The sequence below is a fragment of the Falco naumanni genome, chromosome 10, assembly GCF_017639655.2.
Source record: "Falco naumanni isolate bFalNau1 chromosome 10, bFalNau1.pat, whole genome shotgun sequence".
In the NCBI taxonomy this organism is placed as follows: Eukaryota; Metazoa; Chordata; class Aves; order Falconiformes; family Falconidae; genus Falco; species Falco naumanni.
The window spans coordinates 22,799,881-22,819,157 of record NC_054063.1 but is presented as its reverse complement, the minus strand read 5'-3'; the positions used below and the strand labels follow the sequence as shown (position 1 = coordinate 22,819,157).

At 56.6% G+C, this 19,277-nt stretch overlaps 1 protein-coding gene across 12 annotated transcripts in view; it reads left to right on the top strand.

The window, feature by feature from the left end:
* Window positions 1-3,413: 3,413 nt before the first annotated feature.
* ZNF512B (zinc finger protein 512B) overlaps window positions 3,414-19,277 on the top strand; it is a 35,649-nt gene continuing 19,785 nt past the window's right edge. For 2 of the 12 annotated variants that reach the window (XM_040608485.1, XM_040608483.1), the window contains exons 1-9: window positions 3,414-3,557; window positions 7,942-8,064; window positions 11,914-11,993; window positions 12,768-12,896; window positions 13,215-13,387; window positions 13,555-13,808; window positions 14,589-14,660; window positions 16,915-17,049; window positions 18,393-18,517. In XM_040608485.1, the coding sequence (XP_040464419.1) occupies window positions 7,944-8,064; window positions 11,914-11,993; window positions 12,768-12,896; window positions 13,215-13,387; window positions 13,555-13,808; window positions 14,589-14,660; window positions 16,915-17,049; window positions 18,393-18,517 (1,089 nt within the window). In that variant the 5' untranslated portion in view covers window positions 3,414-3,557; window positions 7,942-7,943. Of the gene's footprint in view, window positions 3,558-3,908; window positions 8,065-11,913; window positions 11,994-12,767; window positions 12,897-13,214; window positions 13,388-13,554; window positions 13,809-14,582; window positions 14,661-16,914; window positions 17,050-18,392; window positions 18,518-19,277 lie in introns of those variants that run through there. The other 10 variants (XM_040608480.1, XM_040608482.1, XM_040608489.1 and 7 more) reach the window with 10 other exon arrangements.

Sequence of the window (19,277 nt, the reverse complement as noted above, 5' to 3'; positions counted from 1 at the left end):
CGCCTGGTGCATGTGGCTTAGCTGACGTGGGCTGAAGTCTGGGCACCCAGTCCCTCCCAGTCCCTCCCAGTCCCACGCACTGAGCATCCCACCACCCCCGGCAGAGATGCTGGTTCTGGCCCTGCGCAGCCTCACATGCACAGCACTTCGCGGGAGTTTTTGAGACATCTCCAGAGCAGCGGCATGTGGAAGAGGCTCTGCAAACCCAGCATCCATTTTATTCTAACAGAGTTAATGGTCTGAAAAGTGCTGCTGCAGCTGCTTGGGTTAATATGTGTTTTAAAACTACTCACCGAGTAAGTGCCCAATCAGCCAGCCGCAGGCTGGGCGAGGGGCATGGTCCTGCCTTCAGGTCCCAGCACCCCAGGAGGGTCTGCAGGCAGAAAACCAGATTATTTCCCATCTTTCCTGTAAGAGGTTTTTTGCTCATTTATGGTGTTTTTTAACTCTGGGCCAGGTATCTTTACAAGCCAGGAGTGACCCTTGCCAGGGGTACCTGAGATGGATGCTGGCTCGTGGGTGGGTGTCACCACACCAGCTGCATCCTGGCAGACACAGGGGCAGCTTCAGGGAGACCTTCTGCTTGACACCAGCACGAGAGGCTGGGAAAGCCATGTCTGGAGCACACGTAGGATGGCAGCACCTCTCTGAGCACACAGCCTGGCCGGGGACTGCTCTGATGGCAGCAGTGGGGTCTTCAAGAGAGCTGGGGTCCCTGGGTGGATGTGGAGCCTGGTCTGTGCCTCCCTGGGGGTAGCGGAGCTACAGGGATCTGGCCTCTTGGTGACACTTGGCTGTCAAGTGTCACCAACCAAGATAAGCAGCAAGAGGAGGGAGGGCACACGTGTGCTTGTCCTGGGTGACACCCTGCTGGGTTGCCCTGTTTCAACTCCCTCCATCACTCATGGGGAGACAAGGCCGGGGTTGCCAGAACTGGTAAAGGCTGCCTTCAATACACCTGAATTTTCCCTGCCCTCTTGAGAAGACAGAGGGTCTCCCCTTGCCTGCACGACTGCCTGCAGCCCCTGCCCTCTGCACAGCCTGATGTGGGAGCGGGGCAGAGGCGATGCAAGGGAGCAGCCGCGCCAAGTGAAATGGCCTCTGTGGGAAGCCTGGCAACACGGTCTGCACACCAAGATTTATCTGATCCTGGCTATTTAATTGCTTTTCCCCCCTCACCTCTTCCTGGGGTCCGTATCAATTTAATTTACATGCTCAATGGCCTGCGTTGCTTCGTCCCTGCTGCCAAGTGCCTTCTCCGGCATTTATAGCCACGGCGCGCGCCGGGCTGCCTCCTCCTGCCTTGTGCGGTGGGAATGGTGACCCAGGGGCCAGCGCGACTGCCACTTGGCACGTGTGGCCCTGTCCCCACCACGGCATCATGTCCGTCTGCGAGGACAAGCCCTCATCCACGACGCACCCCTGCGACAAAGCCACGATGCAAGAGGAGTGCGATGATTTCCCACGAGCACGTGGAGAAAGGCAGCACTGCTGCCCTCACTGCTCTTCCTCCTCCTCCTCCTCCTCCTCCCGCTCTTTCCAGCACGGCTCTTCCACACTGGTACAAAGCACGTGAAACAAAGCGCTCCTCAGCATCTGTTCAACATTTGCTATTCTCAAGCACGTTCCTTGGCCCCCTCCCCTCAGCGGGGCCTGAAGGTAGCAACTGTGGTGGCCTTTATATTGCAGTATTTCAGAGTTTGTGTGCCTCAGCCAGCCCGCGGCCAGCCACTCTGCAAGCCTCCGTGCAACCTCCCGGGGGCTGGGCTCCCCAGCATCTCCCTCTCACCCTCACCCTGCTCCTCCAAATGCAAAATTGTCCTTTGCAGGTACAAAAAATGAAGGCGGCGGCGCTTTGCACACAGTGTGCGTGCATGCACGTGTACCCGGGGTGGCCATTGGGATGCTGCTGAGCGAAAGCAGCGGGGCACCGTTTGCAGTGGTGGAGGAGACTGTGAAGGTGCTGGAGATGCTGCCTGGTCCGTGCAGGCACGGGAAGCTGCCTGCCAGCCCCGACAGGCAGCTGCCTCCCTGCCTGCCGCAGGTTAACCGCTCTCCCGGCAGGCAGCTCGCTGGCTGGGAAGCAAAGCTGCCTTGGATATGCCTCATTTTATACAAAGAAGGTGGGCTGTGCCTGTCCCTCCCACCCCACTGATCACCCTCCGCTCTGCCGATAATAATACCTAGCAATTACACAAAGCTCTCCCTGCTCGCTGCAGACATTAATTAAGCTCTTTCCCTGCAACGGAGACAAAGAGGGGAACCGCAGGGAAACTCCCAACTTGGGTTGGGGATTTTTTGGCTTTGGTTTTGCGTGGCCATGCCACGGGGCCTCCCAGTTCCTGGCAGCACTGCGTGAGCCACGTGCCGGTGATGGTGCCGCAAGGCAGCCCTGACAGCGACACTTGGTCTGGGCTTTGCTCTCATAGAGCAAAATTTGACCATTTAGCCCTAATTTCTGGGCTGCTGTGGCCACTTGCATGGTGGTGCTGGATCCCGGTGTGGCTGTGTGTCCCCTGTGCCAGTAACTGAGTCTGGCTCTGCTTGCTGGGTGCTGCTGGCTCTGCAGGGGTGACACCCCAGGCCTGGGAGCTGGGAAAACTTAACTGTTCCACAGGCACCATGCTGGCCTGGCACCCAGCATCGACTCCAGGAGCTGGGGTGGTTTGCAAGGGACCCGGAGCCTCCTTCCAGCTGTCTGCATGCTGGGATCGAGGCAGGGGATGGATGGGCAGGCACCCTGCCTGCACCCCGGGGTTTGGGGAGTGTGGATGACCAGGCACCCTGCCTGCATCCCGGGGCTGGGGGGGTGGGGGTGGGCAGGCTCCCTGCCTGCACCCCATCGGGCAGGATGACGGGCAGGGCAACGTGGAGAGGAGACAGGCAGGACACCCTGCCTGCACCCTCAAGGGCAGGACGATGGGAATGACACCCTGCAGGGGAAGACGACAAGCAGGGTGCCCTGCCTGCAACCCGGAGGGCAGGAAGATAGCCAGGGTACCCTGCCTGCCGCCTGGAGGGCAGGACCACGGGCAGGGCACCCTGCCTGCCGCACGCACAGCAAGATAACGGGCAGGGCACGCTGCCCACCCCCTGCCGGGCAGAGCATCCCTGCCTGCACCCTGGCGGGGCGGGGGCAGCGCTGCCCTGCCCGGCCCTGCCCTGCCCGCACCGCACCTGCCCGCACCGCACCGCGCCGGGCCGGGGACGCTGCCCGGTCCCGCCCCCCCCCCGCCCTCCCGCCGGCCCCGGCCCCGGCCCCGTCGGCGGAGCCACGCGAGATCCACCGGCGCGGGGCCGGCGCGGGCCGGCGGCGGCGGCGGGGCGCGGGGCGGGCCGGGCCGGGCGGGGCGGGCCGGGGGAGCGCGCATGAGCCGCGGCGGCGGCGGCGACGGGCGGGCGGGAGCGCGGCAGCGGAGCGCGGCGCCGCCGCGGGTGTGGGCGCGCCGGGGAGCCCCGCACGGCGGCCCGCAGCCGGGGGCGGCGGGCGGCACCGCCTCGCCGGCCGGGGGGCGCCCGGCCCTGCGCGCCCCGCAGCGCGGCCCGCCGCCGCCGAGGTAAGCACCGAGCCGCGGGCCCGGCCCGGCCCGGCCCCCCCCGGCCCGCCGCCGCGGCGGGGACACCCGCACCCCCCGGCCCCGCGCCCCAGCTCCGCTCCGCCCGCCGCCGCGTCGCCATTTTGCCGCTCGCTCTTCCCCTCCCGGCGGCGCGGCCCGGCCGGGCCCTCCTCGGCGGGCCCCCGAGCGGCGGGCGGCGAGCTCCGGCCGGCTCCCGGCGATGGGGCGGCCGGGCCCGGGGCGGCGGCAGGCCGGGGGGCGGCACGGCGGCCCCAGCTCGGGCCCGGGGGGTGGCGGGCCCGGGGCGGCCCGGCCCGCACGGTGGCGGGAGCGGGGGTGACAGCGAGGTGGCGCGGCCGAGGGGCTGGGGCCGGCGCGGCGGGGTGACAGCAGCGCCAGGCGGGGCTGAGGTCCCGCTCGGCCCCGGGGATGCCCGGGGGAGGGTGCCCCGGTGCCCGCCTGGGTGCCTGCCTCGGCACGGCGAGGCCTCGCTGCCCACCAGGCGTGGGCAGGGGCTTCTCCCCTTGGCTGCTGTGTCTCGGGGGGGAGGACGACAGGGACAGGGGACAGCTAACGTGCTCGGGACAGAAGCCTCACAGCGCCGAAACACCTCGCCCACACCCGGAGCCCGCTGGGCGGCCGGAGCACGGGGCCTTGTGCCGCGGGGTGAGTCCTTCCCCCCAGGAGAGCCGCCCGGCTGCCCCGGGCTGGCGATGGCGCGGGGCTGTGCTGCACGCTGTCCCCCCGCCACCCGCCCAGCCCAGGCACGCAGCGGGTCGTGGGGCTTCACCTGCCACGTGCTTCCCTCTCCGGGAATCCTCCGGCGAGGGCAGTTCCGCTCCCTCCCGAGGAAGTCTTTCCCGCCGTTTCCTCATCTTCCTTCCTGGGAAGTTTCTCCAAGTGTGTGGCTGTGGCTCTGGTTTGGCCTGGAGTCGGTGGCAGGCAGCGTGGCTCCTCCGGCAGTGGCGGCGGTGCCCTTCAGTGTTTGTCACCTGCGCTGGCCTCATGGCATCTCTGCCGGCAGCCTGCCTGGCACGCCGTTCATGCCTGGGCACCGCGGGCCGGGAGCGGGCGGCTCGCTCGCCTCTTTGGCATTGCCTACATCTGGAGCCGTTGGTAACTGATGAGCGGGTCGATGGGTGATGGAGCCGGCTGGCGTGCAGCACGGCGCGACCATAGCACTGGGGCTGGAATCCTGGCGGGAGAATTTATGGTCAGGACCCGCAGGTGACATTCCCCCTTGTAGCCATAAGGACACCATGGGGCTGAGAGGCCATCCCTGGCTGCACGCGTGCTCCCACGGACCTAATCCAATGTCACAGACGGGCATTGATATGTGGAGTTATTCCCCCTTTTCCAGTTCATGCCCAGTTTCCAGGCTGTGCCCAGCCCGCAGAGCCCAACAGCTCCACGGGAGGGATCTGTCCCGGAGGGAAGGAGCCTGCTGGGGCTGCGAGTGGCTGGGACGTTGCTGTCCCTTGTCAAACCCGGCAGAGGAGCGTGTGGCTGTGCTGGCCGGGCAGAGCTGCCAGTGGCTCGGGAGCGGTGCCTTTGGCATGGTGGGTTCCCAGGCTTCGCTCCCCCCTTCCCGCAGCCTCGGGCTTCCTCCTCACCCCTGCTCCTGGCACCACCGACTTGGCCTCTGCTCATCCCATGCTGGCTCCTGTGTTGACACGGGATTTTTTTTTCTGGAATTGGAGTTGGACACTTCAAAAATGCTGCCGCGAACTTCTAAAAAGTTAACTAAAAAGAGCTGGAGGCTTCATCAGAAAGATGCTGCCAATCCCAACCTTCCTGTACCACATCCTAGCCCCGCTCGCAGGCAGGACCCGCCAAAGTCTTTTCCTCCCATTGCCTGTTGCAAAAGGGTTGTCACCAAAAACATAACGAAAGCATGGAAGGGTGTGGGCTGTTGCCGGGTTTCAGCGTGTGTAACTCAAAAATGAGTGAGAAGTTTGGACATTACAAAAAAAGAACAACTACCAACAATGGACTGATTTTTGCTCTCTGGCTCCGGGGCAATTCCTCTGGGATCCCTGGGGTTGTATCGGTGGCCAGGGAGCAGAATTTGGCTCTCGCTAAGTGGCTTATGGGATTTTTATTTTTCATTTAGCCGAAAAATAAGAAGGGAAGAGGACTCAAAGAAGTATTTGGTGTGGAAAAACAAAAAGGCCTTCAAAACCTCTTAAGCTGGCCAGAAAGGGTCCCTTTGAGGGGATGAATGAGTTAAGAGGAATGAGGAGTGTCCAGCTGTGGGAGCAAGACTGAGCTGGGCACCTGGAATGTTGCAGTGGTTTTGGGATTGGAGCATTGCAGGGTGGTGCTCGGTACCATCCCAGCTCCCATGGTTTGGTGTGCGCTGCCATGGGGGGTCCAGGGCGCAGGAGGTGGGCACCTTGGCCAACAGCGGGGTCTGCCCTGCCTGTCAGTCTTTGCAAGTCGTCCTTGAGCTGCCTAGCGAGGCGGGCACGGAGGTTTTGTGGTCCGTAGCCCATCTGACAGCAGCCCTGCCTGCCTGCATCGGGGTATCTTGCTGCTCGGGGTGCAAGTGTGCTGGTGGTCGCTCTTTGGTGTGGGAGGCCCTGCTCAGCCTTCGCCCCAGCGCTGGCCCTCCCTCCCCTCCCGCCGGGATGTGCCGGCCCAGGGGGCAAAGCCATGGCACGGTTGCATTGGTACTAGCCCTGGTTGGGTAAATGTGTTAGCTGGGTGGGTTTCCCCTTGGTTTTCACATTATAAAGCACAGAGATCTTGTAGTCTTTAGTTTTCCGTTCACTAGTCTTTCGTGAGTCTTCCCCCTCCCCTTTTTTTTTTCCTTTGAGCAACTCGCCTGGGGATTGCTCAGAGGTGCCAGGAGGCAGCACAGGGAGGAAGGGGACTGGCAAGTTCGTTCCCGGCGGATCTGGGACAGTAGCAGTGCCTGCGTGGGTGAGAATGGAGCTGTGATTTGGGAAGGGGCTGCAGGGACCCCTGTCTGTTCTGGAGACCAGCTGTCTCTGGGAAGGAGTGGAGCCACAGGCAGTCAGGCTGCAGCTCCTACCAAGGTCTCCCACCAAAAGAGCCCAAATTAGCTGAATAAACGATCCCTGTGCTCAGCACCAAATGCTAGAGAACCTGTTGCCAAGGCTGGAATTTCTCACTTGATCCGATTAACCTTTGTGTCTATGCAAACAACCACATATGTGTCACCAGCCGAACACAAGCCGGAAGCTTTTGCCAGTTCTTCACGGAGCATCTGGGCTGCATGTGATGCACGGTGCCCAGTGCTGCATGGAAAGTCCCTGGGGACGCCTCAGACAGGGCTGTTGGTTGTGTCCCATGTGTTGATGGCCTGGCCAGCGATCTGGGCACCCAGGAGATGCTTCCCCTGACCTTTGCTGTCTCTGGGCGCCAGGATGGGAGGGATGAGTCTGGATGCTCAGGGCATCAACTCCATTGAGTTAAGTGATGCTGGACGTGATCTCATGGGAGGAATTGGGAGTGACGCGTCAAATGTGTTTTAAAAAACCTGTGTGTGTGGGAGAGAAGTGTTGAGCAAAAGTGAAGAAAGCAGCGGTTGGCACTTCCTTCTGTCACGCTGCCGGTACCTGGCTGAGGATCAGCATCATATCCTGACCAGGGTCTCAAGGCCGTGGTGGTCCAGGGAATCACTTCCCAAGGGCCTGATGCTCTTGTTGTGGAGGACACCTTTAGCCCAGCTGCATCTCCCGATGCAGCTGCTGTCCTCAGATGTGTCTTTGTGCTGTCAGGAGGGGAGGAAGGTGCTTGAAACTAACCAGGGCAGAGCCAGCCACACCATGGGCTTCCTCCTGGCACCGCCGACGTGGAGGGGTGTCCTGCTACCGGCTTCCGTCAGGAGTGAGATTGGACCTTCTGCAATAATTCCTCACGTTCATTATTTATAGAGAAGCCAAATTGAATTATTAATACGGAAAATTCAGATAACATTAACAATTCTCAGTTTATAACAGTTTCCCATTAATAAGGAAAATTGGAAATTTATCACTACATCTGTTCATTAAAACTCACTATTTTTTTTTCTTTTGGTGTCTTAAATGAAAGCAGAGAAATAAACGAAGAGGAAAAGCCATTTATTCGCTACTTCTCTGGGCAAAGTCAGCCCATAATTTTTAATAAAGTCTTTGCAGTTATATGTGGAGGGGGAAACCAGCATATAATGAAAGCAGCTTTTCAGCCATGTCCATGGTGTTGCTCGACCGTAGAACAAATACTCGGAAGCACGTCCCGTTTATTCTCTTTGTGGGAACCTTTAAGCTGCATGATAGTTTTCTAATTTCCCTTCCTCCTCAGCAGCTCTCCTTGCTTTCAGCATGTGTTGCTCCTGGCTCCGAGGAGTGAATTTTAACGCTTCCCCTGCTTCTTTCAGAGATGGCGGATTCCTATACCTTTAAAGGTGGAAGGAAAACTGCAGGCTCTAACAAACCCGCTGCCAGCAAAGAAAGCAGGACAGAGACAAGGATAAACCCACCGGCAGAGCTGCCCAAGCTCGGTAAGGAACTGGTTTTTAGTTTCTGCAGAGCTGGATGGGGCAGGGGGGGTGAACCTGGTGGGGGGGGTTGGGGGGCAGCTGCCAAAATGGGGGGGTTGTGAGTGCATCGAGTCTCAACATACCTCTGCTCCTCACTTCGATCCACTGGTGAGGGCTGTGCTGGGCAAAAAAAGCCCCAGGCCCTTGGAGCTGCAGCGAGCCGATTCCTGGGAATTGGAGGGGAGGGATGGAGGTGGTCTCTCCCTTTCGCGAGGCGTGCGTCTGGCTTAACGAGATGGGTGTCTCGCCGCCTATTTATCGTGTTGGTAGCTAAGTGTTACATCAAAGGATGGAAAGGCTTAAATGAGTTCAGACCATCTGCTGTCTCCCGTGTCGCGGCCCCCGGGATGGAGGCTTGCAAGCATACGAGCCCCAGGGGACCCGCTTGCTAAGGGCTGTCACTCTGATGGATAGCTGATTTCTCTATCCAGGAATCTCCAGGCCCAAGGAGATTGTTTTTCTCCTGTGTGCTTATGCTGGGAGATCCCCTCTGTGGGTGCGGAGGGGCTTTCGCTGCCTTTACCTTGCTAACGGCAGCCCTGGGTGCTGAGGGATGCCTGCACCCGGGGCGAGCGTCAGACCTCAGAGGTGTATCTCAGACCTGGCACCCAAAAATCAGTGGCCTGGCGGGGAAATGCTTGTGCACTAAATATTTCCCAAATGCCGCTCTTCCCCTGAGGGCGCTGAAGCTGTAATTGCTCATAGAGGAGTGTAACTTATTGCTAAGGGGAATGATCTCCAGCTGTCCGCAGTATGAACATACCTGTGTTCAGGAGAGTGGTTTTCCTTGCGCCACATCTTATCAGCACCTTCTAAAGTAGAAAAGCCCTTTTTTTTTTTTTTTTTCCCTTCCTTCAGTTTAGGTGGACTGAAAGTGATGGAGTAAAGGACACTCTGTGATGAAGGTATTTCATTGCTTTCCCTGGGAAAGTGCTGGAGGTGGAATTGTCCGCCAGGGTTCACTTCTTGGCGGTGAAGACAGGGGCCTCCTGCAGTCGCTTTGCTGGCCTCCCTCAGATGCAGCAGCCTGGCTGGCGCATGCAGCATCCCTTCCAAGCCAGGTCTTAGTCCAGGGAAGCCTCGAGTCTATTGGCAGGCCACCTCCAGTCCCTGTTTCTGAAGAGCATGATGTTTTCACCTGGCTGATTTAGCCTAAAACTGCAGTAACCTGCTGCAGAGGTGCCCAGCCACGGTACCAGCCGTAACGCTGAGCACTGTCAGGTTTGTGTCTCCTGCAGGTGCCTGTAAGGGTCAGGGTTTCACACAGACAGCAGCTGGTAGCCAGGAGTGAGGTGTCGGGAGAGGACGTGTATTTTCTGCTCCTCCCATCGCTGTTCTCGCTGTCCCCAGCCAGCAGTTGAATGAGGGGTGGCTGGACTGGGAGCTCTTGTGTTTGGCACGAAACATTGCCGAAAGTTTTGAAACTTGTGCAAGTTGCGAAAAGGAGAGGAGAGCTTTTTTTGCTCAAGCTTCTGCGCGAGCCGTGACCCCAGACATGCTGGGGTGCCGGGGACAGCTGCCTGGAGGGGCAGGGACGTGCTGTTGTGGAATATTTCAAATTTGGAGTATTTTGAAGTGTTTAGGAGAAAAAGTGAAAACCAAGGAGAGTAATGAGCAGGTAACTGCAGTGTTATGAGCTTTCGCTTCAAGTTCTGCGTAATTTGGGTTTTTTTCATAAACTCCCAGCTCCTGCAGTCCCTTGATGTGCAAGAGCTCTAGCTCCGTTTCATGTGCAGGGGGAGGCCCTCGCTTACCTGAAGTGTGGAGGAAAAGCCTGGTCTGAGTGTGTGCGTGGGAGCATTGGAGAAAATACAAAATGCAGAGGGAAACTGTGATGCACAGACATCGTTCTTGGGCACTCACTGAGAACTTTGAAAGTTCTGGATCACTATTGGTCCAGAACTAGCATGGTTTGGGGCCAAGCTTGCAAACCCCTCCACTCTCTTTAGGACCATGAGCTATTTAGGGGCAGGAGCCAGGCAGGTAGGAATCCAAACTGAACGGGGTGTTTTAGGGACAGCTTAGAGGCTGCCTTGCGGGGGCTGGGGGGTGTAAGTGGCTTTTTTTTGGACTTTCTCTTGTAGTCCGTAGAGGTCACCACCTTTTGCAGATGAGGCCACCTGGGCTAGAGGGATTCCCAAAGGATGGTACATCACCAGTGGATGCTTTTATGGGTATCCAAGTGGAGCAAACCGGCTGGCATCACTTCAGGCAACTGGAAATAAATGAGCCAACTGTCTTGTTCACTATTTTACCCCTGGCTGCTGGGGAAGAAGGCATGAAAAGGGAGAGGGTGTGTGGTTTTGGCAGTGCCTTTGTAGGTAACTGGTTGGCTTTCTGTTTGATCTCCCTTGTTCCAAAAAAATCCTGGATTGGCTTCTGAGTACAGCCAGTGCCAGGCTTGGAGCTGAGCTTCAGTTTCTCAGGAACTAGAGGGATTGCTGGCTCGGCTTCCAGCCTCTTATTCTTACCTGATTTTCACCAGAGAAGGGCGTTTTACAGATTCAGTTTAGCTTTTTTAATCTCAGTTCTCCTGTTGTAACTGTTTTGGGTTTTCTTCTCAGGGATGCTTTTTGACTTGTTTCTGTTCTCGTAGCAAGTGGCTTTTATTCCCAGCCGCTTTCATTAAGCCCTCACAGATCTCAGTCTCAGTTTTTGGTACACTGCTTTTCCCATTGGCTGCTCACATCTGTCCAGTTTGGTTTTGGCTTACACTGACTCCAGCATCACTTAAAATTACAGGTTAGCCCTCAAAATGCAGCTCAAGGCCTGCCAGGAGTGCAGAGCTGTGGGGGGACGGCGCTGTGCAAAGGGAGCGGAGTCTTGCCAAGGCTCTCCAGACCCGCAGGGTGACCAGGATGCTCGGCTCCTGCTTGGAGTGATGGGAGGTTGGATGTGAAAGTGGATTGATTTGGTGAACTGTACTCAGCCCCCACTTTGCACAATCCATTTTGGGTGTGAATTAGGTGAAATTGGGGAGTTTGCTGCCGTTGTGAGCCAAAGTGTCTGGTCTGGGGCTTGGCAGTTTAGCGTGCTTGTATTTGGTGTGCCCCACCACACAACAGCAGGGGCTTCTTAATATCTCCTGGTTGTGGTGTCTGGTTGAACTGGGCACGTTCCTGCTCTGCTAGCATTCAGCTCGTGCTTGGGATGCCTCAAGAGTCTTCTCTGAGCACACACAGAGCTGTCATCCCTCATGAAGGTGTTCCCATGGCTTCTCCTCCCCACCCAAGTCTCCCAAGCACTGACTTGCCCTTCCTTGCCTCCCAGCCATCCCTATCCCTGCTGCTCCCCATGGGCTCAACACATCTCCTGGGCCAGTGTCTTCCTCGAGCCCTGGGGCTGCTCAGCCACGCTGGCTGAGCAAAGAGCATGGGGGATTTCCGTGCTGGACAGCCTACCCAAGGCCCAGCGTGCCGACCCAGACGCAGATTTCTTTTGCTAAGTAGCATAGTTGTTGAAAGATTTCTTCCGACCCAAGCAGAATGTCAGTTTTCCAAGGCAAGCCCCAGCTGTGCTCAGACCACTCCGTGTAAATGAAAGGAGAGGGATCAGCAGACACCAGGAGAAGCAGCCGCCTCCGTGCACATATCTGCAGGTGTAGGGGCTGTGCACTGAATTGCAGAGTAGCTGGCGTTGCCTTCCAAAGGGGAATCTCTGTCCTTGCCAGGGTGGAGGCAGACCCTGTGTGGAGCGAGGGAGCCAGCCGGGTGGGGGGAGGCGGGGGCCAGGCAGCAGGACTGCCGGGACAGCGGCTCCTCTGGCACGGCTGGCCAGACGGCGGGTGACGTGCACTGCATCTGTTTGCAGGAAATGCAACCAGTGACAGAACTGAGGGCAGGAAGAAAGGACGACCCAAGGCCGAGAACCAGGCGCTGAAAGACATCCCCGTAAGACCCCACACGCTCTGATCCCTGATGCCCTCCCTGCCTCGCTCCCTCTGACTTGCCCTCTGCGTCTTGCTGTGCTGCGTGCTCCAGCCAGCCCCGCTCCAGGGTTAAACCTGCCTTCCTGGTGGTTTAATCTTCAGACCAGCCTTGTCTTGGGCTTGGCAAGATCTTGGCCTGTCAATCCCCTCCATGCAGCATCCTCTGAAACCCTGGTTAGGGAACAGTACCCTCCTCCAGCCTCCCCTTGCTGGGGCCATGCCCAGATGAGCTGGATTCTTTCACAGCCAGGACAGGTTTGGCTAATGATCTGGCAGCACCGGCAAAGGGATGATTTATTCCCCATGGAGTTGTGCAGTTTAATTCCTGCATGGTAGCGGGGACAACACACAGAGCAGTTTGTCATGAGAGCATGGGCATGGGGTGATTTACTGACTAGATGAAATGTGAGGTGATTAAATCACCCAGGTGACTTCTGGCCTGATTTATTCCCCAGCCTCACTGGGAGCACGTGTGTGCTCTGGGAGGCACAGCAAGGTAAATTCTCAGAAGGAATCATTAGCCTGTAGAGCCTGCAGAGGCTGTCCCAGCCTCTTGCTGTGGGGAGCACCGCTGCACTGAAGCACGGCCCTGGGGTCCACTTTGCAGCTGCCTGCTGGGAAGGGGTGAACAGGAATAATCGGAGGTCCCATGTGGCCCCCTCGGGATGCGCTGGCACTCACATGGGCATGCAGTGGGTCTTCGCTTAGCTATACCTGTTGTCACTCCTGTTCCCAGCTCCCCCTGATGAACCAGTGGAAGGACGAATTCAAAGCCCACTCCAGGGTGAAATGTCCCAATTCAGGCTGCTGGCTGGAGTTCCCCAGCATTTATGGTTTGAAGTACCACTATCAACGCTGCCAAGGGGTAAGGAGACTGGAGGGCTGTCTGTCCTCCCCAGTGGCCAGCTCTTACGTTACCATCTACAGGGTAAAGCCCCTCTCAGGTGTCAAACCCCAGGAGAATAAAATGGGGAGGGCACAGATGGGCCAGGGATGGTTCATGGGTATGTATGAGCGGAGCTGGGTCCCTCCAGCTCAGTGTAAGGTCTGTCCTGGTTGGATTGTGGACCATTGGTAACTGTTCGGAGAGGCAGAAGGGATTACATACAGTTTGTCATCTTGCCTGTGTCAGAAAAAGCCTGTCCCTTTTGTGGTCTAATGTCTGCGTGCCTGCTCCACACAGGGTGCAATCTCAGAGAAGCTGACGTATTCGTGCTCGTACTGCGAAGCTGCCTTCACCTCCAAAACCCAGCTAGAAAAGCATCGGCTCTGGAATCACTTGGACCGGCCAGTGCCAACCAGCAAAGCAGAAAACAAAGTGCCGAAGGCCATTGGGAAGAGCAGTGGCAAGAAAAGGTAGCAGGCTGTGGCTGGGCTGTGTGGTGGTGGTGGTGTAGGGATGGCTGGGAGAGGGGGAATGTGCCCGCCTCCATTCCCACGATCTGGGCTGGCGAGGGGGGAGAGGTGTCAGGACATTTGTCTAACAACCCCTCTTTAAACAAGCCCTCTGTGCTTTGCCCTAGAGCTGCTGAGAGTTCAGCTTGCCCCACCATCCATCCCAAACAGGCAAAGACGGAAAAAGCTGCGGCCCAGGACCACGCCGAGAATGGCGAGTGCCTGGCGGAGAGCCGGGAGAGCAAGGAGTTTCAGATCGCAGCAGCTGAGGCAATGGCAGCCGCCACCCCCACGGCGAAGTCTTCGAGCGGCAAGGATGCTGTGCAGCAGCGGGGCAGCCAGGCCTCCCTGCAGGAGGAAGACCCCGAGAGGATGAAGCACAGTAAGATTAGAGCCTGGGGCTGTGCTGGTTCAGGAGCCCAGAGAGGGGTGTCCCGCAGGAAGGGGCTCCGCACCAGCCAGCGCTGCTGCGAGTGTCTCTCTGAATGTACATCTAAGCCTTGTTTCAGCATCCTGATAATTTGCCCCCCCCCCAGTTTCTTGCAGCTCCACTGGGAGTTAAAAACCAGTTGCAGCTGTGGTAGAGGTATTTCTATAGGACCTATAGGACTGGCAATGGATTGAGTTCCCTGCAGCATAGCAGGCTGCTGTGGCAGCCCATCTGTCCTCACCGAGTGTGGCAGTTTAAACTAGGGTCGTTCTGGCAAACCCATTTTCCTGGAGGATTGGGACAGGGTCAGGAGGTGCACTCTGCCCCTTTACTGCAGGGCTGGCAGGCAGGACCATGGTTGTCCCCATTGTGGCATGGGTTTACACTGCTTGCAGGACCAAAGCGAACCACCACCAGCCACCTTAGCTGCTGAGACTGTGGAAACCACGCTGTTTTTGGCATTAGACAGAGACACCACTTCCACTCATTGAATGAGCCCTGGATACCGTTATCTCTCCTGTATTTTTGGAGTGGGAAGCAGCATCTTGTTACTGTTTGGTGGGCGGGTGCTTCATTTGACAGCCCCTGTATTTCACACTGGTAAAAGGCTCCTCAAGGTGATCCACTCCTGACATGGAGCGTGTGCCCACCTCATGCCCTGGGACTGGTGAAGGCCCCCTGGCAGTACAGTTATTTGACCAAATCTCTCTCTGTTTCTCTCTTTTGAGTCAGGAAGGAAACAGAAAACTCCTAAGAAATTTACGGGGGAGCAGCCGTCCATCTCGGGGACGTTTGGACTGAAAGGTAATACAGGGACAACTCTGGTCACCTGCAGGGTTGTAGCTTCTCCCTGGGGCATGTGAGGCCCCAAGAGCCCTCTCTGTGGTGGAGATGCATGGCAGCCACCTGCAGCCTGGGGATATCACACTGGAGGAGCTGGTGCCTTTTACCATAAGCGTGTCATAAAGGCAGTGAAAGGCAGCAGCAGAGCTGGCACTGAGAACCACCCTGTCTGCTCTGCTTGGGAACCTGTCGCTGGGAAATGAGAGAAGAGAGGAAAGGATCCAGGTATGTCCAGCTGTGACACAAGAGTAACGAGCTGCTGGCACAAGCAAGACATGAGAAGCGTCATCTTATCGTCATCCCACCATCCAGGGATGTCACAGTATTTCCAATGGCGTCAAGGAGGATTTCTGCTGCGTAGAAAGGCTGGATGACGCATCCATCCCTCAGACTGTCTCCAATGCTGGTCGCCCACATTCAAGAAAATGAATTCAGGGGAAAAGAGATGCGTTACTGGGATGTTTTCTGAGAGGAGGCTCACGAGTTGGCTGCTTCAGCCTGGCAAAGCAGGAGTGAGTGGGACTGTGGTCATGCTCTGTAAATACACCCAATTGGGCTGGGAAGGAGGGAAGAAACCTGGAGTATCCCCGGTGTGAGAGCAACTGGATTCATACTGGCTATGAAATACATTTTATCAGGGACATAAAAAGCAGATTTCCAGGCACTGCAGGAGGCAGCACCTTCTAGTACAAGGGGCACTCAGGGAGAGGCACTGGTGGCTTTGAAGGAGTTACACACTTCCTGAAGGGCAGGCTCAGTGTGGTATCTGTGATTTCCTTTCCCCTGGCTCCTGGGAAGTCGGGATTGTTTCCCTTAACTTCCCCACAGAGGCACTGCCGTAGACTGAAACATCTGTGAGTTCCTTGAGAATATAACTGGTGCCCCTGGTGACCTGCTGCCTCAGATGGAGACTGAAGATCAGGCAGGCTTTGCCTACATCCCCTGGGCTCAATGTGGCAATTGGCTCCCCAAAAACAAGGTGACACCAGCCCGTCACGGGGTGCTTGCCTCCATTCAGACCCTGGCTTTGCAAGGGTCACGACCCAGAAGTTCAGGGGGACGTGGACCCTCGTGGGGCAGGTGTGGATCTGACCCTGGCGTTCACCATGTTGCCTCCAGCACCTTCTGTGGAAGCACAGGGAGGGTGTGGACCCAGGGCAGAGCCCCCTCCTCTCTTTGCCAGCCTTTCCAAAGCATCGTTTACAAGTCAGGTTTTCCATTTCTTACCTCAGCCCAGGAACTGCCGAGGGATTCTGCGTGACAGAGGGGACTCGGGCACGTCACTGCTGCTGGCATGCTCTCGGCATGTGCTCGCTTCAGCATGTGCTGGCTTGGCCTGCTCAGTGCAGGGAGGAGCTTCAGTGGTCAGCAGCGATCTATTTAACAGGCTGAATGGGAAGCACACGCTTTGCCGGTGCAAGTGTGCGGGGGTGAGGCACAGACAAGGTGGGAGGATGGACGTGTTTGGGAGAAGCTGGCTGAGAGCCTGGCACTCTGCCTGCACGGAGAGTCCTGGCTTCGATTTCCTCGCCACTTTGCAGGCAGGCTTGGTGACAGTCACCAGCCACCCAGGGTAGCTGCTCCCCATGTGCCTGTCACCCAGTCACCCCATCTCTCCTCCTGTTTCCTGACCCTTCCCAGCACCCAGCAGTCCCTGGAGAGACCTGTGTTCGTTGTGGCGATGATGGTATGTCATCATACAGATCCAGGGATGAAAGGTCCTGTGGGATCTGGTGTCTGGGATCCCAAAGTTTGCCCGGTTTTCTAAGGGGAACCCCAGTTCATTGGCCCAAGCAGTTAGAAAGCCTTTCTGATGCAGGAGCATTAGCAAGAACGCCACTTTTATACCCCGAGTTTGCTGTTCCAGTTCCCCTTTTCACTTTCTTGCAAAATGCCTTTTTGCTTTCACCCCAGCCTGCCTTTCCCACAGTCTGCCTGGCTAGAAGCATCCTACCCTGCTTTGCCATGGCATTTCCATAGTTCATAAACTGTCTGGGTTGGGAGAAGAGATTCTGTTTATAAAACACCACAAGCTGTTATGATATTGCTTGTCATAATTACAGAGCTGATCTTACACATACAGCTGTGGCAGACCTACAGCCAGCTCAGCGTCCCTGGGTTAGAGGTAGAGATTTTTTACCTGCTACATGCGAGTTGGTCTGAGGGTATTAAAGCAAGTACCAAATGAAAAAAAAAATCCTCTCTACCTCTACAGGTCTTGTTAAAGCAGAGGACAAAGCGAAAGCTCATCGAGCCAAGAAGTTAGAGGGTAACACCAACACAGAGGAGCTGAAAAAGAAACCTCCAGGAGCTGGTGTGAAGAAGGAAACAGCTGTACATCTACCAGCAGGTGAGCTGGTGGAGGCAAAGCACAAGCAGCAACTCTGGGTGCAGCTTAGCTGCTTATCCTCTGTTCTGCTCCAAGCCTGCACAGTCCCCACTTCACCCACCGCCTGTGGTTCCACACCCCTCCTGGCCCGGCGAGCTGTTTTCTAGCAGGTTTGCAAGCAGCAGCAGCACAAAATCAGAAGTAGGAGCACACAGCGTTTGAGGTGTAGCTCAGATGTAGGAACAACTACTGCTCCTAAAATATTGGTGCAGGCACAACTGATACCCTGAAAGGGGGATACCTTACCTTGGCTTCACTGCCGGGACAGACCGCCGCTAGTCTTGGGAGTTGATAGCCAAATCCTGGTTCCCCCTGGCTTCACTGTGACCACAGTTTGGGTCGATGTCTGGGGTGATGACATTTTTCTAACATAATCTCCATGAATGATGCCAGTGCATAACTCTGGGTGTGATTATATCTTCCCGAAGCCTCCGAGGAGCAGCTTACACCCTAGTGCAGGTTGCTGACTTTCACTGGGAGCTCTGACAGCAGGAGGAACGCAGGATGTGCAAGATAAACACAGCTGCAGTGCCTTGCACTGCTTTCAAATTCAAATAAATGACTCTGATCTCACAGCCATGCAAAAGCATCCAAATAAACAGATTTGGCAGTTTTTATTCGGACCGGACTTCCCTTACTGGAAGCCCAGCACTGTTCCACTGAGAGTGCGGTGTGAACTCTGGACCTGAGAGCAGGCTTTGGCCCCACGTATCTCTTATTTTGGGTGGATTTTTAGCCAGTCGCAGCCATTCAAATAAACAGATGCCTGGAAGCTAGCACTCCCCTAGCTGTCTGTGCGTCTGCTGGGAAGAGGATTGCCAGGGAAGTTTTCCAGGCACGCATCCAGATGGAGCCAAGATGCTCACCTTTGTTTCATTCCTGCTAATTGTTTCATTTGGCCGGGGCAAGTTATTCCACATGGGGTAAGATCAAGTGGCTAAGGGCATCATCATGTTTTATCTCCCAGTGCACAAGATACCAGTGGGGTTGGGAAGGCAGACTTCCTTTTCCCTATGAACTGCCAGCAGGTCAGCTAGCTCCATGCAAAGTGGCCCAGTGACCCAGTTCGCTCAGGCAGCTGTGGGGTAGGCAGAGCTGCAGGTGCCTGTGTGGTTTGTGTCTGGTTTTGGCTTGGCCCATGCCCGGGATGGCACACCTGGTTTTAACATCAAGAACTTTTCCCACTTCAGTGCTTTTCAACGTAGCAAATCAAGGTTTACGACAGGGCTGTCGTGCCCGGCAGCCCAGGCAGGCCGTGTGGTCTCTGCAGCTCGGTGCGACATCTCTCTCCTTTCCCTCATCAGCAAACCCCGAGGACCAGTGGCAGCGGGAGATCAGCGAGAAGGGAGAAGTTGCCTGTCCAACCTGCAGTGTTATAACCAGAAAGACTGTTGTGGGGCTCAAAAAGCACATGGATGTCTGCCAGAAGGTAAGGACTTGCTTTATTCAATCACGCACATGTGGATTTTGGAGGGGAAGGGGTGTGTACATATGCCACTCATAAATGTGTATTGATGCTCCTAAAACCGGTTTTGGGCTATGTTTGATAGAGCTCTTGATGGTCAGCTTCAGAGAGCTGGCTGCCTCACATCGATTCAGAGGAATTTGGACACCTAATTCTCAGCCATTCTGAATCCCTCTGTGGTCTGGGCCCCTTGCCCCAGTGTCTCCAGCAGAGTCAGGTATTTCTGGTAACTAAATGAATGGGTTTAAGGCTGGAGAGATTGTTGGGGTTGTCTCTAATTTGGCCTCCTCCAGAGCCCTGGCTGTGGGATCTCGCTGTGTGCCATGCCTTGCATCAGGCCAAATAAATTGTGGTTGAATGAGAGCACATCGCGGGGAGACACTGAGCTTGGATGTGCTCAGGCAGGCTGTCAAGACGCAGGAGTTCAGTAATGGTGCAGTGAAAAATTGTCTCTCTGCCACACCGCCATGCATCAGAGCACAGGATTACATCTTCATCTGTCACCTGGCGTGGTGCAGAGCCATCGCCACAGAAAGCCAACGTGGGATCGATGCCTCCTGCTTTGAAAATATGTGGCTCGGCTTTGATTCCACATTCATTTTCTGTAAATGCTTCCTCAGCTTTTGCCTCGCTATTTATACAGCAGTGGGAGGCTACTCTCCCTTTCAGCCCCCCTACTACATCGATGCCGGGCAGTCCTGCCTCCTCTGACTTCCTCCTGGCT